General features: G+C 41.7%; 1 protein-coding gene across 1 annotated transcript in view; it reads right to left on the bottom strand.

Annotated features, from left to right (window-relative positions):
• The window catches only part of FRY (FRY microtubule binding protein), a 269335-nt gene that overhangs the window by 25725 nt on the left and 220310 nt on the right, over positions 1-23300 (bottom strand). The window contains exons 50-56 of the mRNA XM_077752524.1: positions 19793-19867; positions 17135-17305; positions 10885-11085; positions 10178-10339; positions 7331-7497; positions 5479-5668; positions 390-539 (exon numbers count right to left, since the gene is read on the bottom strand). Of these exons, the coding sequence (XP_077608650.1) occupies positions 390-539; positions 5479-5668; positions 7331-7497; positions 10178-10339; positions 10885-11085; positions 17135-17305; positions 19793-19867 (1116 nt within the window). The remainder of the gene's footprint in view (positions 1-389; positions 540-5478; positions 5669-7330; positions 7498-10177; positions 10340-10884; positions 11086-17134; positions 17306-19792; positions 19868-23300) is intronic.

Raw genomic sequence — 23300 nt, 5'->3', positions numbered from 1 at the left:
TATCTCTGTTTGAGACTTGGGAGTAAGGAAAATGAGGACCCATCTGGCTGGACAACCTGGCATTGTGGGGATGGGCTAGGTCACCTCTGGGGGTTAGCTCATTATAACAGCTGGCAAATCCAGACTGAGTGGAGAGAGGTGCCAAGGACATGGAGGAAGCACCAAGGTGGATTTTTCTCCTGAGTCTCTGAAATGACTTGGCCATGGCTGGCAATGTACAGTCATTACTATGCAGACTCAGGCCTTTGGGGGTCATGACACTACATGGTGCTGCTCGCAAACACTGACAGTATCTTTCAAACAAACCACAAGACAAACATGCTTCCTGTATGTTTCATGCCCTTAGCTGGGCCGGCCATCTGCCCCCAGAGCAGGACCGGGGTACTCACAGTCTCAGCGTCTACAAAGAGGGTAGGGCATTCGGAGCAGGAGGTGAGCATCTGAGAAGAGCTGACAAACTTGGACCCGATTCCCCGGAGATTGTCTCCTAGGTAACTGGCGGCATCACAGGTTAGGAAGCAGAACCTTTTCTGAATATTCTGAAAGGCAAAATAATGACCATTTGTAAGGTTGAGTTTTAACTCATATATTAGAAAAAAACCATTTTTAGATCTTTATAAAAATATCAAATGAGTGTAGGTCCTCAGGTGGAGGTGGAGATGGGGAGTACAGTGAATGTTGGTCTAAAGTCAAGTAAATAATCACCCAGTGTGGGCAAAGTTTCTTCTTAAAGTGTTTCTCAGACTGTGGATGCTTACATAATCTTTTAAATAAATTGTGTTTTTTCTTTTTGCTGATGGGCAGTGCTGGTGAGCAGCTTGAGTCCACCTCGCTTGTCTGTCAGATCAGTGAGAAGTTACTGAGGTTACGTCAATGTGCATGAGACAGAACAGGTCATGAGATGTAACCCTTTTCTGTTCCCCAAGACCACAGCTTCCTGAGAAAAGAGCACCAAAACAGTGCCATTTGAGCCTCTGGAGAATGGAAGTAAATACTACATGGGTCTGGAATAATATCTCCCTCTGAGAGCGCATCTGGTCTGGTGTCTCTAACCATTGCATACGTTGCCTCATTAATCCTCGCAACCAGGTAAGAAGTCCAGGTTAAGATGACTTGCCTACAGTCATGCAACTAGGAAGTGACAGAGGAAGGGTGAGCCTGACCCCAGAGCTCACCTTCCTTCCACAAATCGAGGATGCTTCCTAACAGCTAGGTCCTCCTGTACTGTCTGAGGGCAAAGCCAGAATTAGGATGAATCTGATTCACTGTGCCTGTGTCAGTGCCAAAATGGGAACATTTCTTAGCCCCTAAACTTCCAACACACAGTTCTTTTTTAACAAAAAGAACACAATGCTGAACCAAACAATAATTCCAGTCCTAGGCATTGGCTTTCAAACTCAAAGAGATGTCATGTTTTTTGAGTTGTGGAACCTAATCTGGGAGAAATCCTCGCTGCCCTGTTGTGAGGAAAGTAGCATGTCCCCCAAACAACGGCAGGTTGGTTCTTTATAATTTATATTAGAAAAGTGCCAATCATGCTGCATATTAATTATTTTTTAGTTAACATATATGAGAATCTTGGTGTATGTGTGGCATACATATGTCTTTATGGTGTTAACTTACTTTTATATGCCATTAGAAAAAATAAAAAAACGCGGCTGAACATTAGAGCAGAAACAAAGAAGTGCCATGTCTAGCATCACACATCTAGTTGAACGGCAGCTGGATTTGAACTGGGAGTAGGATCCAGGGCCCCAAAGGGTTTGGGGTTCGTTCCACTTTACCTAAGGATAAGGTGAGGTCTGGGAAGCTATCTTTTAGGGAGCTTTAGAGCTTCTTATAAAGGCAGGTGATATTTATGGGATAGACTCTCAGTCTTGTCCTCACCTGACTTCCATATAAACACATTGTATAATTTGGTGACACTGTGTGATAATGATAATATTCTAACACAGGAGCGGCAGAAAGGATGGATAGTGACTGAGACACTTGGGAAGATGTCCACACTGGACCATTAGAAATCAATTCCTTGTTTTTAAACCAAATTATTTTAGCAACGGTACCTCCTCTCTACCCCCTCCCAGATCCAACTAAATATAGGGAAATGTGGCCTTCAGACTCACAGAAAAATGTTGGAAATGAGTAAACAGACACGGTGAGGACCGGCCAACAGCTTAGCAGGCTGGATGTCCGAAATGTATTTCATTTCCAGCATGTTTTATTAATACCTATTTTGTTACTAGTATCGCTCTCAATCACATAGCATTTGATGACAGTTGAGAAAGTTCTTAAGGCAAAGTGTAATACCAAAAACTGAAATAGGAGGTACACATTTGTATTATTATTATTGCAGATATGCTCCATAGGGATTGATCTCATGCATGGATGGAAAAATAAAGTCCAAATCCCAAAGTGCCCCACCAAGGGCCCAGCCCCACCTCTCAGCTCATGCTATAGCCTGCTGGCCTACCGGCATCAAGTCAGAAACTGTCTAAGATTTCCACTAAAAAAAGATTCCTATTCATGCTTCTTACATTTACTGAGCACCTATTGTGTGGTAGCAATGGTGGCAGCTGCTGGGAAATCAAAATCAGGCACCATTGCTTGCCCGCTCCGGGGCAGACAGACAATAAGGGATTCTGATAGAATGTGACAAGCATGACAGAAGTAACCACAATGTGCTTGGGACCCCAGGTGACGGGGAGGGAGAAAGAAGGAAGGGAAGGCTTCATTTGCAGAAGTGAGCTCCAGTCAGGGGTCTGCATGTAACTGGGAGTACAGTAGAGGGCCAAGGGGAAATGGCTATGCTGGGCAGAGGGAAAAGTATTGCTCGTGACTAGGGAATGGAGCACAAGTAACTAGTGACTGTAATGAGAAAAAATTACTACAGCAGCCAAACATAAATTATTAACCATTAACCATTATTTTAAAATAGGCTTTAGAACAATATTACAAATAAACTGCTTTGCTCCTAAATCCTTAACAACAACAAATGGTAACTTTCTCATAGTTCGTCTTAAAATTTTAGTCAGCGCAGTGTTAGAATGCTTCTGGAATTCTTATCTCTCAGCAGCCAGTTGTCTTCTGTCTTAACCGAGCCACCCCTCCAGCTCCCAGTTAATCCCAGACACAGCCCTCGTTTTCCCAGTCGACTTTCTAAAAGATAGCACTAAAATGAAACTGAAGACTTGGGAGAGAGCAGCATAATAACAAAGCGAGAAAGTACAGCTATTAGTACTAGCAGAATACAATTCTCCAAAAATAGGTCATAAGAAGGGTCATCGGGCTCAAAAACAGACTTTACTTTTTATAATAACTAAATAGTGGCTTCTTGAATTTGAAATTTTTTAAGGAAGGTGGTCCTAGTTTTTTTCTTCATTTTGCACTTTCTAAAAATTTATTTTTTAATTAATTTTATTTATTATTTTTTAATATAATGCCAAATTGGCTAACATAGAGTATAAAGTGTACTCTTGGTATTTGGGGTGGATTCCTGTGGTTCGCCACTTATGTACAACACCCAGCTCTCACCTCAACAAGTGCTCTCCTCAATGCCCATCACTCATTTTCCCCTCTGCCCTGCCCAATACCTCCCCTCCATCAGCCCTCAGTTTGTTCTCTGTATTTAAGAGTCTCTTATAGTTTGTCTCCCTCTCTTTCTGTTTGTAACTATTTTTTCCCCTTCCATTCCCCCATGGTCTTCTGTTAAGTTTCTCAAGATCCACATGTGAGTGAAAACATACGATATCTGTCTTTCTCTGATGGACTTATTTCACTCAGCATAATACCTTCCAGTTCCATCCACGTTGCTGCAAATGGTCTGATTTCACTCTTTCTAATTGCCAAGTAGTATTCCACTGTGTATATAAACCACATGGATAAAGAAGATGTGGTTCATTTTGCACTTTTAACGGAATTCCTTATTTTCCTGCCTTTCCCTTCTGTGATGGCTTTTCCTGAAGGTGATCAGTGGGCCCATCCCTCAGTCCAACCAAGTAACTGTCCCTCTTGGTATATACTCCCTAGAACTCTACCTACAAAACAGTGTAAGAGGGTTCTCCCTTGTCTGCTCATTCATTCACCCACCACTCATGTCTATTGAAGGCTGGAACTACATAAGTCCCTTTTCCTGTTTCCCCTGGATTCTTAGTGGCAGTTCTGTTTTGTAAGTGACCAAATACAAGTTTAGAAAAAAATGCTGAAAGAAAGGCATTTTCATTAGAGGAAAATAGAAGCTCTAAACAAAGTAAAAAGCAGCAGAGAAAAACACACCCATTATCTCATCACCCTGAGTTAACTAGTGTATAATCTTCACTGTTTTCTAGACTCTTTAAAAAAATAGTACTGTACATGCTGGGTTTTTTAAAACTAGTTTTCTCCTAAACTCTATGGTAACCATGTTGCCATGTCAGTCAGTCTTCACCTATAGCCTCATCTTCATGGCCGAGCATTATTTCCAGCCATGCCACTTTCCCAGACAAGCTCTGCTTCGAATATAGCACACAGGGCTAGTTAATTCCAGTAATGACTGAAGACCTTCAGGGTTTCTTCATAACAAGCTGGGTTTCTCTTCTTTTGCTGCCTCCCTCCACCCACCACCAATCATTTGATGAAATTTAGAGAGTAAAGTTCAGAGCAAGATGCACAGAGGAACTGACGTATTTGCACACCAACAGACAGGTGAGCATAAAAATAAACCTTCGGGCACCCCATCAAAAGTCAAGTCCCCTCCATCTCTTTGTCTCAGTAGTTGTTGTAAGAGTGTCTGGGGATAATAAGTGAAATCGGAAAGCGTCCACAAACAGACTGCTACGTTGAGTTGTGTGCAAAATACCACAGGTGCCAGGCAGAGGGCTTGAGATCCAGCCTGCCCTCTGCTGGCCACACCAGGCACTGCAATGCTCTGGAGGAAGGGATGTCTGTTTCCAATCTGCCCAAAGACACCGTATGGACTAGCCAGGCTGTAGTTCACTCAGGAGAAGCAAAGTATGACTGTTCATGTGTCTAGAAGCATCTGTGAGGAGAAGCAAGTGTTCATAGCTACGGCTGACATGCTTAAGGAATTCAGGCCAGGAAAAGAGATAAAACACAAGGGTAAACATGAATAATAAAGAAAAAAGAGATACAGGAGGGGCCTAAGGAATGCAGGAGAGGTTCGGCAGAAGATACCGCTCCATGGTTCTGACATCATGTCATGCTTGCCTGGGATTGATGGCATCGACACAGGCAGAATGGCAAAAGCAAACAGGACAGTGTGTAGACTCATTCATTTGGGGGCAAGGCCTTTGCAATTCCAGTTTAAGAAGGCTGAGCAGATTGCGGTTACACAGAAGAAAGGCTGAAGTCAGAGGCGATTGAGGGGAGTCTGGAGGAGGAAATAAGACAAACCCAGAATGCAACAAGCACCCCTCCTGAAATCGGAAGCCAGCGGGCTCCCCCACGAGACCAAGCCCTCTGAACTGCGAGTGAGCACCGTACCTTAAACAGGGAGGAGAACACATGAAACGTATACACCGCACAGGAGCCGTCTGAGTCACACATGAGCTGGTTGATGTGGCTGCGCCAGGCTTCTTCTGCATCATCACAGGCCGCGGGCTGAAATGCAGCAAGGATGGCCGAGAAGAAGGGCGAGGGAGGGGGGGAGACCCCCCTGTCACCTTCTCCAAAGCTGTGAAAGACGAAAACAACCATGTCAAGAAGTGACCGTCCTCATCCTTTACCAGGCTGCATAAATTCTAACCCCATCAGCCGTCCTGTCCCCTCCTCCCTTTGAGGTTGCTTTGGGGACTGGCTCTCCTTCACAGATATTCTCTTCTGATTCCTGGAAAGAGGATTTTCACCTCTAGAAGTTCTGTGATCTCTCCCTTTCTGACCTCCTTCTTTTTTTTTATCTAAGTTTTCTATAAGTTTATTTATTTTGAGAGAGAGAGAGAGAGAGTGAGCAAGAGTGCAAGTGTGCATGAGGGTTGAGGGGCAGAGAGAGAGAGAGAATCCCAAGCAGGCTCCATGCTCTCAGCGCAGAGCCTCATGCAGGACTCCATCTCACAAAACAGGAGATCATGACCTAAGCCGGAGGTTTAACCGACTGAGCCACCTGGGCTCCCCTTAACCTCCTTTCTAGAGAGTCAGGTCTCTTGGAGACTCCAGCAACTGCCTTTCCCAGTGGCCATTCCCCAGACACACAGACACTACATGCTTTGGAACTTTCTCTCCGTTTCATTTTCCATTATAAATCATTACAACAAAAATTTTGAATCTTTTAACTTTTCCTCTGAGGGGGAAAGTATCAATGGCCACACATGCATGAATGCCCAGGGGGAGAGGGATGAGGGAGAAAGGGAGAATTCAGGAAGAGAAATGCTGGGTGAGAGAGACCAAGGGGGATGAGGAAAGGCAAGATAATAAACACAAGTGAAAGGTCAGAGTCTTCCTTAGGTATTATTACCATCAGCTTGTCCTTCGAAGGCCAGGTACAGCTCACCATAACAGAAGGTCTTTGTTAGCCGTATCAAAACCTATTTTGGGGGCACCTGGGTGGCTCAGTCAGTTAAGCATCTGACTTCAGCTCAGGTCATTATCTCACTGTGGGTTCAAGCCCCACATCAGGCTCTGAGCCTAGAGCCTGCTCAGATTCTGCATCTCCCTCTCTCTCCTACCCTCTCCTGCTCATGCTCTGTCTCTCTCTCTCAAAAATAAATCAGCATTAAAAATTTAAAAAAAAAAACCAAAAACCTATTTTGTTCTTGTCCGCATTCAGAAGAGAGATTTTAGGATTCTGACTTTCTTTTCCAGAAGCAAATCTGTAGCCTATATCACTTGTGATTTATTCTAGACCCTGCACTGGTGGTTTTTTTTTTTAAATCTATTCCTCTTTATTTTTGTCCATTCATGTTCTCTGACTATAGCTCACCAGTCTCAGAAACAATCAGCGACTAGGCTGAAAGCCGCCCACTTAAAAAGAGTAGGCATTTAACAAGAGCCTCTTGTTCTCGTCTTTTAACTCGAAATGGAAAGAACTCCTTATTTCCAAGGACTTGCCAGTCTTGCTTATCTTCAAAGCGTGCAAAGCTTGGACAATGTCCCCAGACCCCTCTTTGGCTTTTGCGTTACTCTATGGCTTTATGTGACTCTGTGTTACTCAATGGCTTTACGAGTACCCTTTTTAGTTCCACACTAGGTTGCACACTCTGACCAGCGGAGAGTCCTCCGAGTCAGAAGTCAACTTGGACTCCTCATTCACAAGTCCCAGCAACTGTCCATGTGACCTCACTTGAGACACAGTGACTACAAGATGATGAGCCAGGTACACCGTCACCACTCATTGCTTTACCTTGCGAGAGTAAACTGGTCCAGTGCTCGGTTGCCTTTTTCTTCCGTCTCGGTCATGTCCAGGCTAAAGCTCCCACTGCATTCGAAAGTTGCTGGGAGTTCGTTGACAGAACTGGAAAGATCGTCCTCGTGCACGGCGGCGTCCTCCTCCTCCGGGACGGCTTCAGCCTGGAAGAAGAAGACGAGGAAGGAATCCCCCCACCATGTGAGAATATATTCGGGAAAATCTGTTCAACTAAAGGAAAAATAAAAGAGACAAATCCTGAGAGTGATAGAAATTGGGGGCCCTTATTTCCCAGCTACAATACAGTGAGTTTCTAGAACTAGACTCGGGCATTCTCTGGGGTACTTTTAATTCTTTACCTTCTTTTCATTCTTGTCTGCAATAGTTTGCAAGGAGGTTCTCAGTAGACTGCCACACTCGACCCATGATTACGGGGGTATAAATGCTAAACACAGAGACCCCTCATATTTTATAGACAGCTCCTGTGTGGGAAACAGACTTGCCTGACACCAGAGATGATCAGAGCATTTGGAGTCACTCTTTTCACTGTACAACCCTCACCTTCTAAAGCAAGCCTTTCTGGAGGGAACTCTCTGGTAGAGAATTCCTTTACCTCTGGAAACTGGAATTTAGAATCATCAGTGACTGGTATAGTAAATGCTCAATAAATACCTGCAGAGTACACGAGTGAGCCAGAGTTGTTCACTGATCCCGCCCCGTCGATAGGTCTTTCCATACTGGAAATCTCTAAGACCCATTCACACACATTCTTTGCTCTTGGGAATAACCCCTGAAGCTAATGGATGGGAGTCGCTCCTCTCGCCCTGCTGTAGAGTGAGCAGCAAAATGAAAGGGCTCTAGGTCAGGCAGAACTGGGATCAGTGAGGGGCAGGAGAGAGACACAGCAAGTAGAATGGAAAAGGAGGCTGGGTTTGAACGTGGGCCAGGGGGAGTCAGCTGGGAAACTGGCTGTTCTTTATGAGAGGAAGGAAGGCAACGGGGTTACAGACCAGAAGAGGAAAGGAAGACATCACACGCACACATTCAGTGAGTCATTTTCTTAAAAAACAAAACAAAGCAAGGCCAAAGAGAAATATATATGAATTAGAGCATTATCACAGGTTGCCACTGGCCACCCGGTTAGTATTTTGAATCTAGGATTAATGGGGAAGTTAAGAGGAGTGTTTACAGATATGGTAGGGAAACAAGATATCTCATGTCTTTGAAGGAATTGCTCGTAAATGCTGAGTTTCAGAGGCTTATCCATATCTGCTTTTTCAAAACTAGAGTGGTGCCAACGAGACTGGCTGTCGGTGACTGGTCTGGGTTATTAGTGCATATAAACTTAATCCATTAGGGGAGGGCTGGGTTCTTACAAAAATATCCTTTATTTTCTTTTTCTAACATCACGGCTGTATCACACAGATACAGAAACCCAGCTCATGTGGAAAACAGAGACAGCCTTTCAGAAATTAGACTTAACTTTTCCTTGATAGAATTAGATGATTTCTGTGTGAGTCCATAAATATATTACCACTTAGGTAGTGCTTTCTAGGAGAAATCTATGTGATTTAGTATTCAAACTAGAAAAAAAAAACTGGAGAAAACGACTTTTCTAGGACTGAAAAATAGCAAATGCAAATAATAATGCTAACCTCACAATTATTTTGTGATGTCCTTTCCATGAAATTTACTAACCTTAGGATTCTGGTATTTTAATCTCAGACAAGTTTCCTTTCTGGACCCTTTTTGGCTAGACAAGGACTTTGCTGACTCTAAGAATTTGACCATACTCCTTTTGCAATGAGGCTTTCTTAGAAATCATTTTTTAGGCTTCAGTATTTTTAAGTGATTGTGATTTGGTTGGTTGTCCTTGGTTTGAAGGACACAGATTTCCCTTGATCTCAGCTCTGTCTTAAGCCTACTATAAAAGAACACACAACAGCCTATATTATATATTTTTTCCATTAGAAGTATCAGAAAGAATGTACTTTTATACATTTTAGAAATTATGTTTATGATTTTCTCCTTCAAACTTGTACTGCCAAACTCAGGAGAGAGGAAGTTTTCTCCTAACACCAGTTGGAGATTAATTTGGTCTTTCCGGTATAAGAGAATAAAATTCTATACCGATGGGCATAAATGTGGGCACTTATGTGAACACAGTGTGGCAGTGGGTGGTTTTCTGCTTGCCATATTTTAGGGAAATTTGATAAAATAAACTTTAAATGAAATGTACATTGTTACCTTTTTAAAGACCTGACCTTTTAAATAAGAAAACTGTATCCATTACTTACTTCTCTCCTCAGTCTGGCTAGGATAGTGTTGTGCAAATCTGGCATAATATTGTGATCAACACTGAAAATTCCAATAGTATGTCAAAAGGCCAGAATGGAATCAATGCACAGATTGCAGAGCTGGTTCCTACAGAGGAAAAAATTTCCCCAAACACATGCACACACACGCACTCCTCACTTAGCATATTGTTTTATAAAAGTCATGACAAAGAACAGCAGTTTGTAAGCCACAGCCATCTCAGACACACACCGATTTGTTTTGCCATTAATCAGCAGTGTTTCTGCTATAGGGGAGATGCAAAGTGTTCCATTTGAAAAAGACCTCAGACTGAATCTCTTTCAACCCACAAGAAGGCGGCTGCTCATTTGTGAGAGTATAACCGCTTCAAAACAAAGGCCCAGGTGCACAAACTCAAGTATTTCAGAAAAGCAGGGAAGAAAAAGATAAAGACTGTCTCTCCACTTAGAACCCCCTAAGATGTCTCAGAAGATGGAAGGTGCTCTTTCTTTAAGAAAAGTGCCATTGTAATTGCCAAAATCTCTTCACCTTGGAGCCCTCAGAAATCTGCAGATTATTCATGTCCGACAGAGTCGCGTCAAAGCTAGCCATTCTGGTGTTGAAGGAATGAGGGTCCGCAGGAGTCATGTCACAGGCTGCGGTGAGCGGTTCCAAGGGATTCGTCTCCTCAGAAGGGGAACGAGTCATGATCTGTTGAGAAAGCGAAGCAAATAAAACACAGAGTGAAGTCTCTCTAAAAGCTTGAATTATTCTTTACACCGGAGTTATGAACCATTGTCTGAGCTGGCTGCTGGTTGGTAGGTATTATTTAAAGCACATATTTCACTGTCAGAACATACACACAGCAGCTGAGAGAGGGTATTAAGGCACAGAACTCAAAAACATGAACACTCATATTTGCAGAGAACCACATCCACGTCTGTTATATTTCCCCAAATTTCAGATGTCTCAGGAATTTTTAAAAAGATTCCAGCCTCATAAAAGTTATTTGAGGAAAAGTCCAGGCCTGAACAGACTTGATGGCATTAAGGGCTTAGAACAAATACCCCAGTATTTGTGTCCGTTAGCAACCTATAGGCAAGAGGCGTGTTACAATCAGTTAGACACCACCTGACATTTCAGATTTTAGTTTAGCAGCTGTGGAAAGGTTCTTTAGCAGCAACTGGAAATCACACAACTGCTTTAATTACGAAAATAGGCCTCCTGTTTCCTATGGTGGGAAGGTTCCTACTTACGAGGTCTGAGTGCTCCAGGATCTGGCTGGTTGTGAGGTCCTCCTCTTCGGAGGACTCGTCAGAATCCTCATGGTTCATTTTGTTTAGGCTGGGAGACCTTCCTGAAAGTTGGTGCTCCTCCAAAAGCTGCATGTCACACTTGTCCAAACTATCCAGAGAACGTCTGCGCACTCCCCAGTTGAAATTGTCCATACTCTCACCCTGAAATCACACCATCGGCTGGTTTTTATGCCAGGATCTTCCTGCACTCACACCTTCACACATCTGATTAAGTCACAGCTTAGAATTAAATGTTTTCATGAGGAACTCTCAAGCCCTCGACTACTTTGGTACCAAACAATTTGTTCCCATGATGTGAAAGGTAGTAAAAGCATACTATTTTCACCTAGATGCATATTAAATCACAGGGAGAAGCATTTACACACTTCTCCCTGGTGGCACAGTGGGTGATATTTTATTTTTTAAAATGTGACTTTAGTAAGTTCTATAATGATCTGTGTTTCCGAAAATCTGTAAGAAAGAGACCATTGATATTAAAACAATCTCTAAAGAGGTATGCCCCTCCCCGGCCCGTTTAGTACCGTTTTCAGAAGGAGAAAAAGTAGGAGCTATGCTGTAGCACATTCCACATCCTTTGGGTATTAAGTAGAAGAGCATTAGGTAAACATTCCAGCCTGTTCCTGCTACAGCGGTTTTTGCAGATCAAATGCAGAGTTAAAAGAACATCTGAGAGCAGCTGGGCGAAGTCTGACGGATCATGCACTACACAGAGGCCAGAGCAGCGTGGCTTGACTTTTGCTTTAGGCTCATCTTTAAATAATTGTCCCAGCGTAGAAAAGAGGTGCTTCCCTGAAATCACTGACTTGGTCCTAAGTTACTATTGCTGCCTTTTAATTTACTAAGAACTGCGCTAAGCGGCAATACAAGTGTTCAAGCTTCTAGCTGCATCTCAGACTTTCTGTACTAACCATCTGATATTAAGTAAGTTTATTTATCCACACAAAATATCTTCCTAGAAAGGAATTTGGGTTTTATTTTTCTCTCTGTTAAAACAGTAATAAAGCAAGGGAAACAGTACCCAACCCCTTGATAAGCAAGTTTTAACCTACACAAACAGGTAATCTAAACAAAATCTAGCCCAGAATCTTTTCATTTATTAGTCGGGTGAAACCCTGTCTGATGGGTTGCTGAAATGAAACAACTGTTGAGAGCTCAGTGAGTAGCGTAACCGTAACAGAGATGCAAATCACTGTTAAAACTATGAACATTAAATTTATTAATCTTCTTCTGGTTTAAGGACCTATTTTTCCTGGATGCTAATGAAGGAAAGTTTGCCATTCTCATAGATCTCTCATAGAACAGATGCTTAGCTTTTCCAAAGTCTGTTTTGGCTATTCATGGTAGAAGGCAACAGGTAATGATCCTGAACACATTCTGGATATGACACAGAAATTATTTTCATTATTGATCCCCATGTGTGATGTTTATGATTGTTCTTAGGACTCTCTGACTATAAAGAGAAAGGAGACTTTGAATATGCTTTCCATATCTGTAGCTATATCTGCTGTCTTACCTGTATCTATACCTTTATCTGTATCTGCTGGGATAAACTGTCACCAAATAATTTTTTTCCTAGTGGAAGAGGTTACCTGTTGTGCTGGGATTTTAAAATAGCTGTTTCAGTGAAAAAATGAAAAAACAATGTGGGAGAGGCAAGAGTTCTGGAAAGAAAAAGAAAATGCAATGTGTGAAGAAGTTAAAAAGATGGAAAGAATAAGAATACAGAGGAAAAGAATGCACGAATTACTGGGAGAAATACACAAAATATGAATGTAAAACATAAACCCTAATGCTGATTCTCATGCATCAAATCAGTGGATGGGCTGGATGGACTATCTTAGACAACAATTCTGGAAGTCTCCCACACTGAGCCTGAGACAGAGCCATGAGCTTGCAGAGAAACATGGACAGACACCTAGGGTCAGGCAAGGAAGGCTGTTCCTACGGATATGACTGCACCTCTACTGAAGACCTGGATGGACCAGGCATGAGAACTGGGGGTAAGTGAAGGCTTCTGTCGCAGGAATAATATTGGGATGGCTTTCTGGAGGATGCAATAGCTCTCCATCAGAAGCAAAGGTGTTGAAGCTCTTTCCCCGGTGGTGGCTAAAGAATTTAGATGGAAGAGTGCTATCGTCTAGCTCAAGTGTGTGTGGTGATTAAAAGTCAACCCACAGCGTTTTACTGATTACGTCAGATTTTTCCAAGTGTGAGAAAATTTAGGAGGTGGCTAATTATTTAAGACAATCTGCATATGTCAGTTATCAAACTTAACTACTCAGAATTTATACTGAGATGAGAAAGTTTCAGTGATTGAACATTCTGGAAATGTTAGAAATACTATTCTTTGAAATAATTTTTTTTAAATACTAGAACTCTGTCAAATAAGAATTATTGGTGAAGGAATGTAGGTGTAATGTGGTCAAAATATATTTCCCCAAATATACCAATCAGAGTAAGTCTGACATGGCAATGGATAGTAGGGTGATCATAGGTTAGTATGCCCACAATGGTCCCGGTTAATGCCTGTTGCCTGGACGCAATTATTATTAGCACTCCCTTTTACTTGAGAAATGGTTCTCATTTGGATGATACGTTATACAGCTGCAAACAAAGACAGCTCCTAATTCCTGGAAAACAAGTGGATCTGCTTGGAAGTGTTTGTGGTAGACTGTTAGACACAGCTTGTTGACTTTACCTTTAATCAGGGAGTTTAACAACACGACCAATTCTGTTGTGCATTATTCTCAGGCATTATAAGATTTCTATGGATCATATTTAAAACCTCACTTTCTCTCAAGAGATATAATTATGTAACTTCCAGCCTAGGCATAGAAATATTTTAAAACTATCTTGTACTTATAGTTTACAAACTATTCCCATCCTGAAACAACAAAGAAAAACACTTCTTGTCTCACACACACCTCAGTGTAAATATGCACGCAGATAGGCACACATACGCTAGAAGGGAGGAAAAAAGCAATTATGTTGTTATAAATCTGCAATGTTGCAAAACATCTACTTAGCGGATCTGAATTAAACATAGCATCATCTTACCTGAAGTTCCTTGGTAGCAGATTGAATGGACAGAAAAACAAATAAGAGGTCTATTTAAAACGATTATATTAAAGACACTCAAGTGCATTTATCTTAGTTTTAACACAACAACAAAAAACAGTGGCAACAATATATACTTCAGTTGACGCAACTTAAAAAAAAAGGTAAAGCTACACAAACCCCCAAAGATGGAAATCAGTACCAAACACCAGCCATTCCAATCCTCTGAGGGGTGGATGATGTACCTGGGGTAACAGATCATAAATATGCTTTCTGAAATAGCTTGCCCCTTCAGTGACTGACAACTTGTGCTCCTCAACGTCTTTTTTTGTGGGTGGGGGGGATGCTTAAAGTTTTCTTTGTGAGAAAATTGTTAAATGTTGTGGGGAAATGAATGAGGGTCATCAACGGGGAGAAAAAAAAAGGTGGCATCGCCTGATTCGTCTCACAAGGCTAGTGTTTGTCATTCTGGGGTGTTCACTGCTAATGTGCAATTAATAGCAAGGATATGGCACCTTGTAAAGAGTCTAGGAAGTTCAAGGGCAAAGTGTTACAGATAAGAGTCAGTAAATTCTGAGACTATTTAATGAAAAGGAATAGATGTAAAAAAAAGTTGTCTTTTTTTGGTAATTGTGTTTTGCTGTAGATGCCAGATATGCTTGGCTTTCTCAGATGAGGATATGCTAAAAGTATTCACCAATCACAGGACAAAGGAATGCCTACTATGTGCCTGACACTGTGCTAGAAGCTTTATAGAGGTTCTTAATCCTCACATCAACTCGACAGGCTATTATCATAACCATTTAACAGATGAGGAAGCCAAGGAAACCGCATCCACGCTTAAAGTCATCGAGCTAGGTCAGTGGCAGAGTTGAAATTCAGAGTTGGACATGCCTGATTCTAAACCTCGAGCGTTTTTACTATACCACCCTGTAAGCTTGCTGAACCCCTTATTACAATCTTATTGAGAAGTAGCAAAATATTCTCAGATGGCTTATTTTATTTGGATGAAATATATACTTCCACACTCTTACGTTTCTTTTTTTTTTTTTTAAGTTTTATTTATTTGTGAGAAAGACTGAGTGTGAATGGGAGAGGAACAGAGAGAGAGAGAAAGAGAGAGAGAGAATCCCAAGGAGTCTCCATACTCAGCATGGAGCCCAAGGCAGGGCTCGAACTCATGAATGGTGATATCACAACCTGAGCCAAAATCAAAAGTCGGACGCTTAATGGACTGAGCCACCCAGGCACCCCCACACTCTCAAGTTTCTTATAAAATCTTAATCATATAAGATAAAATGATCACTATGATTTTGGAGTTCATGTTTGCTAGAATAATAGAATAAGAATACTAGAAGGTAGAAGTAGCATTCATTATTTATGATGCCCCGAAAACATTAGTATAATATTTATTTTCAAGTGAGGGGCACCTTATATTTTCCTTCTTTTATTTTGATAGAAATTAAATCTGTTCGGAAATTGTGTCTGATTCCTCCACTTTACATAACTCCTGCCAGGCCATGTCCCATGAGACATTTTCTTTTTTTAACTTTGGCTGAGACTAGAAAATGATGCCTCTCTTGCTTCATCAAATTTTCCCTCCTTACTTTAACTTCCAGAGTGAAGAGGGTGCCTAAGCTTGAATTCTAGGCCAAGAACAAAGGTTAGGTCAGTGGCCCAGATCAGGGAGCTAATCTTTCTGACATTCCATATAGCTCTGACTCAGAGACATTTTGAAAGTATTCTAAACTGTTGTATTTTGGCTTAGACTTTTTAAAACAGTCCTCTCCACATCTAGTGATTGATTTCTTTATCACTCATTAAGGTTAACAGTCAAAAAACTCTGCAATACTTTTTACTGGTTCTGGAATAATTCAAGGTGAAAAGCTGACACTTATTTTAAAGGTGCTTTACAGCTCGCGTCTTTATACTCTTTAATGACTGGGTCTGCTAAACTTGTTTGCTATAGAAAGAGCAGGTAAAGAAAACATTCTTCATTCTGGGGACATAATTCTCCCCAGACATCCAGGGTGGGCCTTGGCTGGGAGGAACAAAAACGGATAGCTTCTTGGCCTTACCTCAACATAAGAGGACTGGTCTGCAATCACATCCTTTTAGGGAAGGTAAGCAGGGGCTGGAAGCCCGTTTCCCACAAGATTCTAGTTGAGTCAGGAGGTGCCTACCAGTCACAGGATAGGATAAACTTTGCATTTGGGCCTCCATTTTAACTGTAAGACTGGGCAGAAAGCCCTTTCTTTGTCTGGGAAAGACAGTGCATTTAGCTGGATGTGAGCCTCAGTACATTAAGTCATACCAGGACCCGGCTCAGTACCAGGCAGTTTTACTCATGCCAGTCTCCCTTTCGTCAATTTCGTTTTCCTCCATGAGGCAGAGACTACCCCCAGCTGGAACGTGCCTTGAAGCTACTGAAATGAGAGGGTCAGAATGAGGCCCCTCCTTCCAATCCCGGTTTTCGAAAACATGATTCATAACTGAAAGCATCCTATTACCATAATTATCATTCGAATCCACAAATCTGCATTTGCCGGTTGAGACATGAATTCAGCTGCTCCAGGTGTCAGGAACACTAGCTACCAGCCCAGAGCGGAGCAAAGAGCTCTCCCGTGCACTAGATCTTGTTTCAAGTTGTCGTGATCTCATCAAACGGCACAAAGATGCGGAGCCCTGAGGCTGTATTCTCCTGTCGGAGCAGGCAAGCTTTGAAGTAACTGAATTAGAGTCATTTCACTTTTGAAATAATTAGACACTTAGCATGTTTTACCCAGGTACCAGCGAACAGGCTCGGGACCTGAATGTGTCTGTGATTTTTTTTTTCCTTAAAGTTCATCTCTGGACTGCACACACACAGTCTTTGTGTGGTCATTAAACGTCAGATCCCTGCCATTTAGAAATAACTTGGCAGCTTATACGCTGTGGACTCAGACAGGAAGGGTGTGGTAACTTTTGCCAGAGTTAAGCCGCTGTACTTTGAATAAGTTGATTGAAAATAAAGTTTACAGCTTTCCAATTAAAGAGTCTGTTATAAAACCTGATTAGTTAGCAGGTAAAAAGAAACTGTTCTCGTTAGGCAAGGAAAGGCTGAGGGGGTATTTTTACAGAGAATATACTGTACCTCTCCATCCTCCAGTTCCACATCTAGGAAATCGAAGTCCCTAAAGACTCTAAACTGCTGCTCGCTGTTTGTGTCATCCATGTTCTCCTGCTCTCGGGCGCCGTCCTCAGAAGATACCAAGCTGGTCTGATGCTCCAGCAGGTCCAGATCCCCACACGATGAAAAAATCACCTACGAATCACAAGAGTCCTCTCCTGAGAGACAGTTCTCCCTTCGGTTGTTTGTGCTATAAAAACTGTAATTGGCTCTTCGTGGCCATCTATTTCCAGTACACACCTAATTCCTTAAGTGGGTATTTTTAGAATGTTCTCTTATTATTTATGTTGGACAGGTGCCTTCAGATTAAACTCATTGCAAAGACGCAAGTTCACACAGGAGGAAAAAGTTCAAGTCACGTTGCTGCTGCTTAATGAAGACTGGATCCCATCGGAGTGTGTGTGTGTGTGTGTGTGTGTGTGTGTGTGTGTGACAACCAAGTGTGTATTCACAGACAAACTAGACCAGCCAAGAAATTTTCCACTGTTTTCCTCTAACTGAGGTTAGAAATTGTACGCATGCACGTACGCTTCACATGCATATTATCACATATTATTTTAAGGACTACTGATACCAAGAATCGTTATTAAAGAAAGGCCTGTGAGTGCAAAGCATTTAACCCTTTCAGAGATAAACCACAAACCAATAAAGAATAAGATACAGAGGACAGAAAGTACAGTCCTTGCTCATTTGAATTACAGACGAGTATGTGAGCAGCCATGCTCATAATTTATACCTAAATTCCCTTCCTGTTGGTATAAACAGGACAGAACATTTCTTTCCTATTAAGACCTCCTGTATGTTAATAATCTTAAAGCCATCTTCTGTGTTTAGAGTCTTTTCCCACTGGGACATTTTAATATAACTTTATAGAAATAAGAAATTGCAAATGGACCTCAATGTTTTGCTATCCGTCCTCTCCTGAACATATTGATATTAAATAAAAGTGAACAGTATGATTTTTTTAGCCATTATAATGTCTAGTCTTCCTTGAGAAGCAGGCAAATCATTGTATGAATTTAGTATAACAAGTGCCTCTCGAAAGTAAAAAGAATGAATGGATTCGAAATGTCCCTTTTTCCTCCAGTGTTTAAGCACAGCCCTGTGACTTGCACTATGTTCTCATGCAATGGCCCACAACACACAGTTTGCTCAGGAACTGAAAATGGGTCTATGAGACAAATAGCACCGAGGGCCAGCCAACTAGTGTGTGAGAGACGGGGCTACAATTTGGACTTCCTCAGTGGAAGGCTCTTTTTCCCGGCTGGCACTTCATCTCTGACGGGTGACATACTCTAGGTAAATATTTCTAGCATGGAAACAGGCAGTTGAGATCTGAGGAGGACGTGCCAGTCTGGCTGGCGATAGGAAATGGTCCTCACCCCACAGAGGTAAAGTGCCCTTGCTCAGCCCCCTCATCCACTGCCACTATCTCCTCGTCCCTTCTGCCCTCAGTAATGTCGCAGGAGCAGCAACAAACCCACTGAGCGATAACACTAAAAAGGTGGCTTCAGTGGAAGCTGAGCTTAGCTGCTGGCTAGCAGGGGCACATTCCCGACCGACCATAAGAAACACCAATCTGCACTGTAGCAAGTATTTACAGGCTTCTAACATTTCATGGGCTCGTGAACTATGTTCGTAGATACATTTTGAGTTTCAAACACAGCTCCCGGGAGCAACTGTTTGCTAGTTCTTACTTCATTTGGGAAATTATTTAGTTCGATATTTAGTTCTTGTTAATAACAAAGAGGCTGAGATGAACATGAAATAAAAACAGCCAGGGAAACCAGACCCCGAGATTTTTATTGCTTTTGCTATGATAGTCTCACAGACAATCATAATTCCGTAAATTTTATAAAAGCTTCAGGAGCTAAATTCTAATACTTTGATTATTCATTTATTCCAAAGCCCAATAGCATGTTGTGGTGGTTGTTGTTTTAACTGTAACATCAATGGATGTTTGTAAGAGAGAAAAGAAACATAATGATATATCATTATTTCCATCCCTATTTGTGCACGAGTCATATAAGGACATCACAGGAAGAGGTGTGTACACACAGAGCAAAATTACACCCCAAAGGAATTTATATTAAATATGGTGATGCAGGAGACAGTCATATATGTATATATATACACACATGTATATACACAGAGCAAAATTATACCCCAAAGGAAGGTATATTAAATATGGTGATGCAGGAGATAGTCATATATATGTGTGTTTGTGTATATATGTGTGTGTGTGTATACATATATACATGTGTATACACAGAGCAAAATTACACCCCAAAGGAATATTAAATATAGTGATAGAGGAGACAGTCATATATGTATATGCACACACAGAAATATATATGTTTTAAGGATCTCTGGGCATATTAATAAAAAAATCCAAATAATTAAAAAAAATAAAAATAACAGTGTTTATTTACAAACAAACTGAAGCAAATAGCTAACAAAAGCATTCATTGTTTCCGAACTAAGTGAGATTAAAAAATCTTAGTGTGGAGAGAAATAACCTATGAGTGTGTTCATACCTGTAATTTATAGCGGACTTCTCTAAATGTAAAAAAAGACCAACAATATGATACCAATATAAATGTGATAAATCATGGAACTTACTGATGGATTTTTGCTTAATCCTACTTCTTGGCCACACAGAGAAAGGACGTGCACCAACTTCTCTTTTGTCCTCTTCTGGAAAAGAGATACAAAAACACATTTTAATCATGCAGTTCTGTGATCAAATCTGCTCCAATACTACAGCTATTAGCCACACAAGGCTATGGCCCCTGACATGTGGTAAGAATTGAGATGTAAAATACACAGGCTTCGGTACAAAAAAAAAAAGAATGCAAAATATCTCATTAATATTGCAAAATGTTGGTTGCATTTTGAAGTAATAATGTTTGAGATATATCAGGTTAACTAAAATATGTTATTAAAATTGATTTTACCTGTTTCTACTTTTTAAAAAAAAGTGACTTTTAGAAAGTTTAAAAACAAGACTCACATTATGTTTCTACTGGGCAGTGCTGACCTAAGTTTTCCTGAGGGAGGAGTGTGAAACTCAGCAGATATTCATGACTCCCCTTGATCAACTTTTCTTGTCTGTTACAACTTCCAGCATTAGCAAGGCTTTCCTTACACCTAAATTAAATCTATTATGTGATAGCACACATTTATTTTCCTCAAATGGGAGAATAACTTTACTTTCTGCAGAATTAAAAAATTCAATTACCTGCAAGCCATATTAAATCTTTCTCAATTTATTCTTTCTAAAGTTAAACAGATTCAATTCCTTCTGCTTCATGAGCCTTATTTTTAAGCCACTTAAGCACGGAGATTCTTCTATAAACCATCGCATTTTCCAATGACATAGACGAACTAGATCTCGGGATAATTGATAATTGGGGAGTTGAGAATGAAAAGGAAGAGAAATCCAGAGGCTAAAAAATATTAATGTACTTCAGATATGCTCTTAAAGCAATCTTTCTAGCCCTGTAAAATGATTCTTACCCTTTTAATCTGATTTAAGTTAATGTGGAGACTGCTAGGAGGCCAATATTGCTCATAGCTTTTCTTTCTTAATGGAATGTGGCTCACTGCATTCTTCTTTCCGTATTATAGAAGGGACACCCAATACAGTATCTTTTCAAGGCCAAAGACAGGAAGACCTTGACATTGGAGGATGAGAAGAGATTTGCTAAAATATCTCCCTAAGTTTTAGTGGGCATTTTACACTTCGGGGAAGGAATCCATACTGAGGAACATGGAGTTGGGATGTAATTTTTTCTTCTCTTTTCCAAATCCCTAAGAACGTATAGTAGACTCTCTTACTCTACAGCCCAGTGAGCCCTCACTGAGAAGCCGCCATGTTCCAGCAGCCCCCATGCTATATATTCCACTCCTCCAACCTTGGAGGGTGACAGTGAGACCTGCATGTCTGTGGTCTCTGCTCAGCACCCACCCATTTGGCTTTCTGCCAGTAATACAGTCTCTCTTTTTATCTCGGGAGCAGCTCCTCTCCCACTAAGTGGGGCTTTGTCTCCCTCACACGTGCAGCAAGAGTCTTTTTTCTAGAATTGCTTTAGATGTTGGGAAGGGAATGCCTTTATCCTGAAATCATCACATAACTCTGGAGCTGCTGGAAGGTTTTGGTGCTTCCTAACAGAAAAGTCTGCCTTGGAAGGAAGTCACTAGAGAGNGTGCATGCTCAGGGGACAGCAGTCAGATGGCCGTGGGAAAGCAAAGCATTTGCACCTCCTCGAGAAAGTACAGGCCTCCCCCAGTATTCATTCATAGCAGGAGCAGCAGGATATCAGACTATTTTCCACCCTCTCTTTTCTTCCTGATTCCTTAGCTTGGTTCATTTGTCCCTTCCCTCCTCCCTCCCCTCTCCATCAAGGTAAGAATTTACATCATTTTACTGGTCTAAAAAGCAGTGTGGGTAGATTCCCGTCGGTCATCGCTTACACATCTACCCCCCAAACCATGAGCATACTGGACACACTGTATATTAGCCAATTTGACAATAAATTATATTTTAAGAAACTTTAAAAAAATAAAAAGCACTGTGGCTTGAGGAAGCAACCAGAAGGGCAGATTCTGTGTTTTTGTGAAGCCCTATCATATAGAACTGGTCAGAAGAGCTAAGGATATGGTATTTGGAGAAAAGAGAACTCACTTGAACGAGTGACAGAGGGGAGAGGGTTTCTTTATCCATTTGAATGGCTGCTATGTGAGAGATCAGATTTCATTTTCTAAGAGAACTAGGACCAATGGGTAGAAGTGGCAAACGTCAGATGTTAACTCAATGAAATGAGCTGTTCAAAGATAAGAAAGGTTCTCTTGGGGTGCCATGGGATCCTCATCACTCAAGTGTTGACAATTAGTTGGGCAATGTCAGGATGGCGATGGAGGAACCCCAGATCACATGGGCAGTTGGACTTGATAGGTCTCCCTGAGCTCCCTTCCAATCCTGGGAGTCTAGGATTCTGTACCTGAGAGTACTGGGGCCTTTTCCAGCTTACAGGAACAAGGACATTGGAGTTGGAGCCAGATGAGGTGGAGGACGTGCTCCTGGTGACGGCCATCGCCCTGGGCTTCCCATCACGCCCGGAAGAGTTCTGCAGCTCATCGTATCGCCTCCCAATGATTGGCGTCTTGACAAGAAAGAATAAAAAACTCATGTTCTTCTACCTGTTCAATAGTTCTGTGGAATATGGGATCGCTCTACCCAGCAGCACCCAAACATTGCTTATTTGATTAAACCTTAGGGAAGTTCAGGGTTACAAGTAGGCTCATTTTCCTGATGTTCAAATGCACATTCCAGTTTTTTTTTTTAAGTTTATTTATTTATATTGAGAGAGAGAAAGAGAGAATGAGCACGGGAGAGGTGGAGAGAGAGGGAGAGAGAGATAGAGAGAGAGAGACAGCAAGCGCATAGGAGGGGCAGAGAGAGAGGGAGAGAGTGAGAGAATCCCAAGCAGGCTCTGCACTGTCAGCAGAGGCTGAGGTGGGGCTCGAACTCACTAACTGTGAGGGAGAGAGCACATATGAGTGAGCAGGGGACAGGCGGAGAGAGGGGGTCAGAGAACCCAAAGAGGGCTCTGCACGGACAGCAGAGAGCCCAATGAAGGGCTCAAACTCAAGAAACCTCCAGATCATGTCCTGAGCTGAAATCAAGCATCAGATGCTTAATGGACTGAGCCACCCAGGGACCCCCCAACCTCTCTTTTCTTCCTGAATCCTTAGCTTGGCTCACTAGTCTTCTTTTCTTTCCTTTCCCCTCCCTCAAAGCAAGAATGCAGATCATTTTACTGGTGTAAAAAGTAGTGTGATTTGGGGAAACATCTGTAAAGAGAGATTCTGTATTTCTTTAAATCTCAGTCATTTGCTGGTCTTGCTGGGAGGTCAGGGAGCAAAGTTGTGGATATAAAGATATGACATGACACCTGCCAGATAAAGGAGTGAAGGTCATGCTTTAAAATGCTTATGATCATTCTTTAAAAAAATGTTTTTAATGTTCATTTTATCTTTGAGAGAGAGAAAGGGAAGGAGAGAGAGAGAGAATGAGAGACCGTGTGAGCAAGCAGAGGAGGGACAGAGAGAGAGGGAGACACAGAAT

The sequence above is a fragment of the Crocuta crocuta genome, unplaced genomic scaffold, assembly GCF_008692635.1.
Source record: "Crocuta crocuta isolate KB4526 unplaced genomic scaffold, BGI_CrCroc_1.0 scaffold190, whole genome shotgun sequence".
NCBI classification, from domain to species: domain Eukaryota; kingdom Metazoa; phylum Chordata; class Mammalia; order Carnivora; family Hyaenidae; genus Crocuta; species Crocuta crocuta.
This window is presented reverse-complemented; position numbering and strand designations above follow the sequence as displayed.